This window comes from Barbus barbus (assembly GCF_936440315.1).
Source record: "Barbus barbus genome assembly, chromosome: 27".
In the NCBI taxonomy this organism is placed as follows: domain Eukaryota; kingdom Metazoa; phylum Chordata; class Actinopteri; order Cypriniformes; family Cyprinidae; genus Barbus; species Barbus barbus.
Window position 1 is genome coordinate 13,423,842 of NC_136755.1, and position 12,435 is coordinate 13,436,276.

Here is a 12,435-nt window from a genome sequence, read left to right on the forward strand (position 1 = left end):
TTAGGCCGTAAATGCTTATAGTGCTTATAATTAATTCCAGTAGCCTAATTTGTTTTATTTTTTTATTTAGGCCATTTTTTCGTTTAGTTCTGAGTCCCCAAAGAAACTGAAGGATTAGCTGTGGAGAGATGGGAACCAAAAATGCATTCACAAATTTAGTTAAGCTTAAGCCCTATGTTCCCAAATGTTTATACTGTTTATAATGCTCTGTTTCTCATTTGGTTACATTATCATTTGAAAGTTTGGGGTCAGAAAGATTAGTTTTTTTAACAATAATAATATTTGTATATAGCAAGAATAGATTAAATTGATAAAAGGTAACAGTAAAAAAACATTTATAATGTTACACAATATTTTTTATTTCAAACAAATGCTGTTGTTTTGAATTATCTATTCAACAAAGAATCCTGAAAAAATTCCAAACAAACAAAAAAAAAAACGAAGACGACATATTTCTTGATCACTAAATCAGCATATTAGAATGATTTCTAAAGGACTGTGTGACACAGAAGACTGGAGTAAAATTTTACTTTGCAATCGCAGGAATAAATCACATTTTAAAATATATTAAATAGAAAACAGTTATTTTAAATTGTAATAACATTTCACAATATTACTGTTTTTACAATCAAATAATATCTGAGCATAAGCATAAATCTTACTGACCACAAATGTTTGAACAGTATAGTATATACTGCTAAGTGAGAAATTTAGGAATACTTGTAACTATACTGTAGCCATAAATTATAAAATGGTTATTGGGAGTTGACTATTAAACATGAGGAACACATTGGATTGCATTCAAACGGTATTTAATCTACAAAGCATGGAACCCAAACCTCAAAGTGTTGCCATGAACTGCTTAAATCACCAGTTTCCACTTCAATAACAAAAGTATAAAATAGACTTACATGGTAACTTGTTAAAATGCTCAGCAAAATAAATACACACTGCTTTCATTTGAGGCCTTTTTTGTCTATAAGAGAACATTAATCCTTGTTTGTTGTTTAAAATAAGTTTCGAACAGTTGATTCGCAGAGGACGACTTCACTAGAAACTTGCTGTTCGCTTGTGCAGATTATTCATTCCCTATGCATGATTTTCTGAGAAAGTTGAGAAGCATCCATCAAAACTGACAACTGTGCTTATAACAGTTGTGACATACAGCAACACTTGTTTTTCTTCACTCCGCAGCACAAAAAGATAATAGAAAATCTGTAGTTTTATATGTTTCAGTATAAATCTTGACTATTCCCTGCTCTCGGTTCACACTCCAAAGTGTGCATTATTTCCAGCAGCCCCCAGCACACTTCACTGATTTCACACCAGCATCTGAAGTTAAAAAGCACATCTCAGATAGTATACGCTCTGAGCGGTTCACCTTCCGGTTTCACGCCATATGCTAATCACCAGTGTTTGACTGGTGTGAAGGGTGATGAAAAAATAGAAATGTACACAGCTCATCTGTGTTGTCATGGGAATGTCAGAAGCCAAGAGAGCGAGCGAGAAAACCCTGTTAATCTCCGAGCCAAAATCTCCTCAACTGACCGCATTAAATGGAACTCCATTATGACTGAATAAAAGCTTTCAGCCTTGCCGTCTCACTGGAGATCTATTTAGCCAGTCTGTTTTTGCTTATTTGATTCTGTTTTCTTTTCTGTTTTAAGGAAGAGAGCCCTATTTACTGGATACCATTGAAATCTGTTTGTTAGACTGTATGAGTCATCAAGCTTGTTATGTGAAACTCTGCGTTTTATTCTCTGGAGTACATCATTATCTCTCACGTACGTCATTGTATGTTCTGATAATAAAGAACTCTAGAGACAGTACACAAGTACTGAGTCAACTTTAACGATTTCAAGCTGAAATGTGTCTTTTTTAATTCAGAGTTTATTATTCAGAGATTAGGTATGTACAAAACTACATAATTTAATTTAAAATATCATAATATCATAAAAAGTGGGTTGTCTGAACTAGTCTACAAATCAACCTTAATAAAATAATGTCCTCATTAACAAACCCTTGTGTTACTCTGAGCCTGTTACTTATTTCTTCTGTGAAATACAAAAGAAGATATTTTTTGGTAAATACAATGAAAGTCAGTGAGGTCACATGTTGTTTTGAACCCCACTCACTTTCATTGTATAGAGAGAGAGAGAGAGAGAGAGAGAGAGAGAGAGGGGGGGGGGGGGGGGGGGGGGGGGGTTTGCAAACACAAAATATCTACTATTTTGTTCCACAGAAAAGTTATACTAGTTTGGAACAACATGAGATTGATAAAAATGTTGACAGACTTTTTTTGTTGTTTTATCCCTTGAAGTCTTTAACTAAGCCTATTCCGATTTGTTTTTCTCAGGAGACATGCGGTACAAACTGTAACAAATGTTCTTGCATTTAAAAATAGCTATACAGAGCACCACACAATGTAGTGAATAAAATTAAATTAGGTCTCAAAAAACATCACACAAAAATGTCTTAAATATGCACTGCTTGTGGAGGGACACTATAAAAACAGGACAACAAAGAGACCAAAGAAAATATGAAAAAAAGATTGAGATAAACTAGTCAACCTCAACTAGTCCATTGCTAGCAGAGAGCACTGTAAGGGGCCTTTCACACAGAACACATTTTTGTTGTATGGAAACACAACTGACATTTCAATGGAATGGGGGAAATGGTTCATAGATTTTTTTTCTTTAAGTTGAACTTTTAACTGCATTTTTAAACCTAATGTCAAGCTCAAGACACAGCAAAGCCACAAGACACAAAAACAACGGTCAAACATGTTTACATGGACAAACATCAAAAAAGTGAAATAACGCAGCAACACTGGCTCAGCCAAACGTAGTACTATTTATTTTACGCAAGACTTTCTACAGGTGTCATTATTCTTAGAATTCCATTTGGTGATGCAACAATGGCACAGTTTAGCTTTAAATGCTAGTATCTGTGAACCGCACAGGCTTGTGTCTCTTATTTTTAGATGCAACTCATCTTGCTAATCGAGTTGCTTAATTGACTTCCATTTACCTTTGAGTCTAAATGCAGTCTCTTTAGCATTCATCTCCTAATGCCAGTATAGACCGATAGAGTCAAGTTAATACCGTTCGAGAAAGGTTTACTGACCTGTGTGGGCCCCAGAGAGAGAACTCAGGACACGGGCATGCTGGGTAGGCCCATCATACACCTCCACAACATCATTTAGTGCAGTCTGGAAGAATGTAAATTGGCTGAACACCACTGCAGAGAGATAAAGAGAAAAAGTGAAGAGACATAATTACATAAACCCTATGAAATATGTAACTGAAACCATGACTGTGCAAATGTTAATTCAATAGTAAAAGACAGAACCTAATCACACCTGTGAACCACCTGTTGTCCTTTCTACACACACCTGGTGCTTAGTAGAGTAAATTTCCAAACGAGAGCCATAAAAAGAAACCCCGCATTGAGAAGCTCCCTATCCTGCAGCTGTTCGAAGCCATTATGCCATGCCTACGGAAATTTGTGCCTTAATTAGCTCTGCATTCACAACGATTGGCTTGACCCAGAGAAATACAGACAAACTCGCATCTGCTAATTCACACTTTGTAGGAACCCCAGATTGGCCAAATGACCTCCATGTTTTATGGATCAAATAAAACGGTCAAGTGGAAGCTGCTGGGGTTATATGAGGGGATATCCAGAAGTTGTCTGTAGCTAGAGGCTCTATACCCCTGAAAGAAGGGCAATACGGGTCAAAGTCCCTTTCAAGTCCAAGTCAGTTCACTCTGCGGCCAATTTGCAGTGCCTCCGGGCAGCTATTTTGGGCATGCAAGTCCAACTCCTAACTACTCAAATGGTGAAATATTAAAATCTCAAAAACTAACATTTAAATAACATTTAAACCAGCAATAAATTAAGACATAAATGTAGTTTAGTATGCTCAAATATTATTACAAAAGTTTAAAATTTCAGGTTGGTCAAGCCAACATGCATGTGAAAAATATGAGTGAACTATATTGGTATGCATATAGGCAGCTACAAATGTTCTATTGGTTTTTAAGTTCACTGTAACAACTCATTCTAACTAATCATTAAGCGACAAGTTCTGAGTGACAAATCAAAGCCAACCAGAATACATTTTTGATTGGAATCTGGACCAATGAGATTGCTCTGGGACTGTTGGGGCTATCCAGCATAATGGAATGAAAATAGAAACCAAGAAAAAGACCAAATATAGACCAAAAATGGTGTTGGTGGCTGATAAGGACACAAATTTAACATGGAAGAGCTGTGATTTAACCCTGGCATGTGTGATTCAGATATGGTGAATTGGATTGGCTGTGCTCATTGGTTAGCATGATGTTATTAGCCCTTGTAGATGATATAACTACAAAATCTGGTTGCAAAAAGCATCTTTCTCCATTAACAAGCATATGAACGTAGCTGTGCATTCTGATAATTTTGTAAGCAACATAAATACTGCATTTTTAAAAAATATATGTTAGATAATTTTACCAATGCCTGATGTATTTGAAGGCCTCTAAACACATGAATGGACTTATATTTCGTCTTGTCATTATTATTTCAGAATTGTTGCTAGTGAAAGGTTTGAAACTGTGTCCATTTCTTGTAATGCCCTTTGCCAATATTTCTTCTGCAAAAAATACTGTAATCAATGTGAATTCCAACAGTTTGCTTTCCCATTACACTGTAGGCCTTCTTGGTTGTATTGCTATGTAAGTGTGTGTGCGTAATACTATGTTTACTTACCGTAGTCTTTCGGCACGATGATCGAGTAGAGGCAAGTCCTCCCGCTGCTGTAGTTTCCAGGATAACCAGGGGAGAGCACCACCCCTTCCAACCCCGTATACTGACCACCGCACAGAGCTGAGCGAGAGAGACAGCCACAGAAAAAGCATTAGAGACTAATTTTCTGTCCTCCACATCTCCTCTCTGCTGTTCCCTTATTTTGCTGATCTTAAATTACTTTTCTTGTCTGATTCCTGGATTGCCCTACTAGATGTCCCCAGCGTTTACCGAAGTGAAATTGCAGTGTGTTCAAAGTATTCCTCAAGGTTACGTAGCAAAGATGAGCCTTTGCTTATTGCCAAGGGAACGGCAGCAGATGTGGCAAACACCAGGTTTTTGACAAAGTAAAAACACATATGGTTACAGAACGAAAGCTTGAGTATTTGCTGAACTGTTACGTTTTACCTATGCAAACAGGTTTGGGTTTGTTCCAGCCGGGCTTGCCGTCTCCCCCCATGATGCAAGTGAGAGTGGCATCTCCCTCCAGCGTATAGCCGTTGTCACAGTAATAGGTGACAGTTGCCCCCAGCTTCAGCTCAGTACCAACACGAGTACCATTACGCACCAAGCCTGGTTCAAAGCATGACTCTCTGGGATTTTCTGTTGAGGAAAAGAAACACAAAGCATGGTGAGAGGGATAAAGAATGAAAGGCAGCAATATATAATGATTTATGGCTATTCGGGTAAGACTGATAATCCAGTGCATACAGGGACCTTTATACATACACATACTCTCCAAGCACATTATGTGACTACAAAATTGGCTTTGTCAAGTAATAATGTAGAGTTACTCGTCTGTGATTTTATTAGAAACTACAGTGCAACACATTTCAAATCTAAGAGATGAAAATTGTATACTCAATGAAACATCTGTATGATTCTGCAAGCATCAAATTTTATACTTTAGAAGAAATAATTGAGGTTTGTAAGATTTAAATTCTTTAAGTAATTTACTTGAACATAAGCATACAAATAATATTATGAAATTTTACTCTATTGTTAATTGTATGTAATTTATTCCTGTGATCAAAGCTGAATTTTCAGTAGCCATTACTCCCGTCACATGATCCTTCAGAAATCATTCTAACATGCTAGTTTGATGCAGATTTGTTGTTATTCTCAATGTTTATAATGTCACTAGTTGTGCCGCTTAATATTTTTGTGAAACAATTTTTTTTTCAGGATTCTTTGATGAATAAAGTTCATTAATATGTAACATTAAACATTTAATGTGTCCTTGTTGAATGAAAGTATACATTTGTTAAAAAGAGGAAAAAATAAAAGATTAGTAATGCACAGTAGTAATAAATATCAATAATAATAGTAATAATAATAATAAATACAAAACAGTTTCATGGTCTGCTATATTTTCACAATTAATTTACCAAATTTAATCATGAACCCTGTTTGTGCAGGTTGTGAAGAACCAACAGCTGTATATACCATGAAAGGTCAGTACAGGAGAGGATATGTTGAAATGTTTTTTTAAAATAATCACAACTGAGACTCCCATAAGCTAAAAATAGAAGAATAAAGACAGAGGAGGCTCTTTGTGTGAATAAGTGCACTTCAAAGTGATTTCAAATGAGCGCACGCAGATGCTTTTTCCAATTCGCAATCCAGAAATATGCTGCAGAAACCTACATGCCCCGTGGAGCATGAAAGGCCGACCCAGGACATATTAAAAGTGACACTGGGCTAGATCAGGTCTGCTGACTACACAAAACAGTCCGTCACCCAGCAGGACATGTGTACGGCGCACATCACATCCTTTGGCCAAAATTTGAAATCAATCATTCTTACTACACGTCTGCATCGTACAGCAAAAAATGCGTTGCATGCAGTTCCTGTTGAGATATTACTTCCAAACATAGTTATACTGCAACGTTTGTGCTGATGCCCGTGCCCTTCATGGCCCAATAGCAAGTCGAAACAGGCGGCAATCTGTTCGCTGTGGCCGGCATTCCAGACGGCCCATAACTCAGTTCATCTTCCTACACCTGGCTCCTCAGCGCTCTAACAAGACGAGTGCGGGACGGGCAGTAATTAAGAGTGGACCACAGCCAGCCTTAAGGTCTAGCTCAGGTGTCCATTGATGGTTGTGTATGAGAGTGTGTGTGTATTTGTGCATTTGGACATGACAAATGTTTGAGCTGGCAGGGAACACTTCGGACAAGCAATGGAGTGTGTATGTGTGTGTGGTGTTTATTTAACCATCGGTCAAGCGTGCAGAGCCTTGGCCCACATATTGCACCTCGGAGGCCAATCAGACGTGGTTGGGAGTCTGTGAGAAGCTGATTGGTCTGTAAAGAGGTTGACAGCACCTGAAGCTCGTTCCAACAGCAGCGGCACACGCAGATGAACCAATGTAACCCTGTGCCAGCTCAGCTAAGCTAACACTTCTGTCAGGGTTAAGCTGAAACAAACACACGTGTATTTATGATTCGCTTCCACATTATTAGTTTATACTAATTCATTGTGAGGAGACTGGGGTCTGGAACTGGAGCTTTTGAAGTGCCACACACTGTGTCCATCTGCTACACCAGATTGAGAGAATACTGTTCCTCATTCACCAAGCCCAACAGAGGGTGATGTAAAGAGCACAGTCTCTCTCTCTGACCACTGCATGCCAGCGATGCCCATCAGTAGGTAGAGTTCTATTGTGGTTCACTTTAAGTTCATTACCAGAAACTGTTAAAAAAAAAAAAAAAAAGTGTAAAAGCATCAATACGGTAACTATTGTTGCTGTTCTGAAACATTTGTCTTACTGGATGCCATGAGAGCAGTGTTAAGGTCATTGCACACCGAGTCAGAAATTTTCGCATGCGGTTTTTTATTTTTGGGAGTCGTCATCCTTTCCTATCAAAATGCTTGTTACAGATGCGAAAACACAGAAAATCGAACCTGATCCAATTTTTTTTTAATGACGGACAAAAGTTTAGGAGGCAGTGCGTAAACGTGATTGACACAACATGAGGTCGTATTCATTTTTAATGTGCGAAAATTTCGCACTCAGTGTGCACAGACCTTTAATTTCACCATATTTGTCGGTATCTCTGTTTCATTTGCTCGCTCAAGCCAATTTTTAACCTGTCTCTGACTCTTGGCGAGTACTGATTTTGGATCCTGGTGTGTCTGAACTGACAAGTCTGTCATTTCATAAATAAACAAATAGGCCAAAGTGTCATCAGACAAACTGAGGTCAGCAGGGCGAATACAGAGACAACAAACTCGCATTTGTTCTCATTTATGCTGAGCCTTTAGTGTGACAGCAAAACATTGATCAAATGCCAGCTTTAGTGAGTGCATTCTGGCTTTTCATTTTCATAATTCTTCTCTAGACGACTGCGAGAAGTGCCACGGGTCGATAATTATACACTATACAAAAGCGGTACGAGCAGGAGGGGGTGATCAAGGCAACAGTCAAAGTGCTGTTGCAGTACGGCACACTACAGAAACAAAAGAACAAAAGCAAAGAAAAAAGACAAATGGAAAATTAAGGCCATGCTGATGCTAGTATTTGACCAAATTCTCATACAATACAGGCAATAAAAGGTGCCTACAAAATGGGAAAGGATGTAGTGTATTCCTCCCACCACAAGGGCAACATACCAGTGTATTGCAGAACAAATCCATTGCTGCTGAGAGAGGCATCACTGCGGAAGGCCAGGAAGAGCATGTTGGAGCTGCTCTCAATGCGCTCAGGGACGTCTGTGCCGTAAAAGCTGCCCAGCAGAGGGCTGAGAGAATCAGGCCCATCGTAGATATGCAGGAAGTCGTAGCTCGGTTCTAGACTAAAGCTAGTAGGAGGAAGTAAACATGTATGAAATGACTATATACAACCAGCATTGTTAATGTTAACTAAAACTAATACTATTGAAAATCATTTTCATTGACTGAAATCTAAAATGATAAATACTAGATGAAAAACTTGTATAACACTGTATACTACAATATGGTAAGATAACTACACGAAAATGGGAGTCTTTAGTATTAAAAACAATCTTACTGATTGAAAGTGAGTGATATGATGTGGTCCGGCATTACAGTTACTGTCCAGTCACATTCTCTGCCATGAGGATAGGGCTCTGGGTATTCAGGGGACAGGATCAGTCCACTGGGACCAGTCAGATTCCCTCCACATGGAGCTGCAATACAAAAGGAAGGAAAAAGAAACAATGGAAATTGAAGTACTGAACAGTTTCAAAATGTGGGCTATTAATGTTAAAACTTTAGAACAGTGAACAGTGATTCTCAACCAGGGGGCCGAGGCACACTAGGGGGCTCAGCAAACTTTGGCTTTGTGGGGCTTTGAGATGACTTTGAGATAAAAGGCTTTGAGATAAAATAAAACAAAACAAGTGCTAAAATGACCTAAACCTGAAAAAAAAAAGCTTATAGATCAATACAATATTAAAAAGAAAATTTTATTAGGTAGAAATTGAGTAAAAAAAGTAAATCTTGACTGGAAAAGTCATGAGACTTTCAAATATGTGACCCTGGACCACAGAACCAGTCATAAGAGTCAATTTTTTGAAATTGAGATTTATACGTCATCTGAAAGCTGAATAAATGCGCTTTTTTAATTTTTAATGTATGGTTTGTTAGGATAGGGCAATATTTGGCCAAGATACAACTATTTGAAAATCTGGAATCTAAGGGTGCAAAAAAATCTAAATATTGAGAAAAATCACCTATTGTCCAAATGAAGTTCTTAGCAATGCATATTACTAAACAAAATTCAAGTTTTGATATAATTTACAGTAGGAAATTTACAAAATATCTTCATGGAATATGATCTTTACTTAATGTCCAAATGATTTTTGGCATAAAAGAAAAATCAATCATTTTAACCCATACAGTGTATTTTTGGCTATTGCTACAAATATACCCCAGCGACTTAAGACTGATTTTGTGGTCCAGAGTCACATATTATTGCTCACAAAGAGTCAAAAAAAAAAAGAAAGAACACAATTATAATTTTGCTTTTTATTGAGAAACACCTCCTGTTTAAACTATTAGCAACTCTGTAATTATCTAGTCCCAAAGATTCTAAAGTTAATGAAGTCATGTGCTCAACTCATCAGTAGCAGGTTTTTACCTGGAATAGGCAAACATCTCCAGGGTTTTGCCTGTGGTTCAGGTAAACATTAACACAAACTCATATTGAGTTTAATTGAACAAGGCAACCTAATTATACTATAGTTAGACTGGCTATTAACAAAGTGGCTTTAATTCACAAAAAACCAAATACTGCTGCCCCTAATGTCCACAAAAATCCTTCTCTGGGAAGTAGTGCGATGAAATCTTTATAATCTAGCTGCTGCAAGAGAATAGATGGTAAACAGATTGCCAAGGCCAGCAGAAATACTATTATTAATAATAATGACAGATTTGCTGTACATGTACGCCCGGTTCGTAATCTCACAAGAAATGATCCCCCTTATGTCGTCACTAATGTGGTCAATGCACTTTTGTGCTTATACTTCCTGTGTGTGATTTTAAAATGTATTTTGCATGGGTAACATTTAAATTGGGTGTAAACTAAATCCGTGAACTAGGCCTTGAACAAAAAAAAAATGAAAAGAATTTCAATATGACTTTAATTGTAACCTTGAGTGTATTTGAATGTAGTTACATAAACGACTTCTTAGAGTGAAACTTTTCATAGAGTTTTCAGAGTTTTCTGCAGTTTTGATGTCAAAACACAGTGTATTAGCATTAGCATTATTAGCCAAATCTCAACTCTCAATATTCACTACAATATAAATTTTGCTTATGAGATACTGACTAATTTTGTGCCTTTATGTAAAACTAATGGGATAGAGCATCCACCTTATTTTTCAGGAAGTAAGCTATTTCCTGTGAAGGTGCAAGTCTAGTGATTTATTTGGCCATTATGACATTACTAGAGAAATAAGAGTGCAGTAAATGGTGAAACTATTGGTGCAACAAAATTATTTTTGATTACAATAATTATAAAAAAAAAATACATTAAAATAATATGATAACATATACCAGTTTGTAACATGAAGCAGCAATAACAGACTGATTTTAGTGTCTGACATCAGACGCCATGCACATTCAAGATAAACATGCTTGCTCTTATGTTAAAAATACAGCTTAAAGATGGAGGGATGACTGTGGAAGTGTTGGTTGAGGAAGGAAGCGTTTAGATTTCTTAATTTGGCACGCTCTTACCAGAACAGGTGGGCGGATCAGGCTGCCAGAAGAAACGGTTGTTGATCTCGGTACAGGTGATTTTTGTCGCCCCCTGTAGGAGGTATCCGGGATCGCACTGGAACAGCACATAATCCCCTGGCTCTCTGCTGTCTCCTATGCGGGTGCCATTTGTTGGAATGCCAGGATCATTACAGGAAGTGGCAGTTGAAACTGCAAAAAAAAAAAACATCCAGTCAGCAACTGTAACACAATCAATGGATCCCATTGTCTTAACATCGGTTCTCAACTTTTTCGACTCGAAGGCATCCCATTGTCAAGGACAATATCTAGAGGCCGCCCAATTTCTGCTGAAAGGACAAGGCTGCTCAATTTGAAATTGTATTTACAGAAAGTAGAAGTGGCAAAATTTTAAATAAGTCAATAAATAAATAAATCCAAAAGTTTCAATAAGTGAATGGGTTTACACTTTCACCCCAATGTATTTATTTGACTTTTCTAGTCATTTGTAAGTACATGGTTGTTAAATAATTAAATAAGAACAATAACGTCAGTTTACATTTAGATTTTTATGCTTTACCTTATATTAATGCATGTTTTCTTATTGAAATCATTTAAATTCATCTAGAGACCCCCTTGGAAGCTTTCCGAGGCCCCCTAGTGGGCCCCAGACCCCTGGTTGAGAAACAGAAAGTTTGATGTCTTTGCGTAACTAATCTAAGTCATCTACTGGTTTGCGGCACTGACCTTCCAGCCATTACGAATATTCACAAAAACGCCTTTAAGCCGGCAAACTACCTGCACAATTAGAGCCACTGAATCTGTAGAGCCCAAATGACAGCTATAGTCCATTTCTACACATTCATTTATTTATCTAGACACCTGCATCTCTGTGGTACTCTCTCAAAAATGCTTTAACCCAGATGGGCTGTTTTAAAAGTAAAATGCGAGGCTTTTGAACAGAAATAACATGGCATTGATGCGTAATGGCATATTATTTCTTTTGACTTTTTATGTAAAATCTTTAATGTCTTTTTTGAGTCTCCAAGGTATCACGCAAGAAATCAGGACACTGTGGTTGGAGTGTTGGCTGATGGAGGTGGGTGGCGATGGTTACCCTGGTTACAAGCTGAGAGCAGACAGAAGCACATAAACCTTGGCTTAACGGGTTTCATTTATTGTCAGTGGAAAAGTTGCATCTGTAAGGCCGTGCTGCATGGTGGGTGCTGTCAGAGGCTTTAGGAGAAGCTCAAAGATGGTGCTTCTCAGTTGTCATCCTGGAGCTCAAGCACTGTCTCCCACTAGCAAGGTTTTTTATCAGACATTTTATGAGTTTCAGGATGATGCTGAATGGAAACAGCAAGATGCAAATGAAATTTCCCAAAAAACAACATTAACTTACATGCTTGCTTACGGGGGTAATTTTTGTTGTATACGGTAAAACACAGAAGCATATTTACT

General features: G+C 37.6%; 1 protein-coding gene across 1 annotated transcript in view; it reads right to left on the bottom strand.

Moving 5' to 3' along the window:
• LOC306847270 (CUB and sushi domain-containing protein 2-like) overlaps nt 1-12,435 on the bottom strand; it is a gene marked incomplete at its 5' end in the record, with an annotated part of 308,039 nt that overhangs the window by 76,337 nt on the left and 219,267 nt on the right. Inside the window, 6 exons of the mRNA XM_079381119.1 lie at nt 3,127-3,240; nt 4,756-4,872; nt 5,200-5,394; nt 8,407-8,594; nt 8,804-8,942; nt 10,996-11,187. Coding sequence (XP_079237245.1) covers nt 3,127-3,240; nt 4,756-4,872; nt 5,200-5,394; nt 8,407-8,594; nt 8,804-8,942; nt 10,996-11,187 — 945 coding nt within the window. The remainder of the gene's footprint in view (nt 1-3,126; nt 3,241-4,755; nt 4,873-5,199; nt 5,395-8,406; nt 8,595-8,803; nt 8,943-10,995; nt 11,188-12,435) is intronic.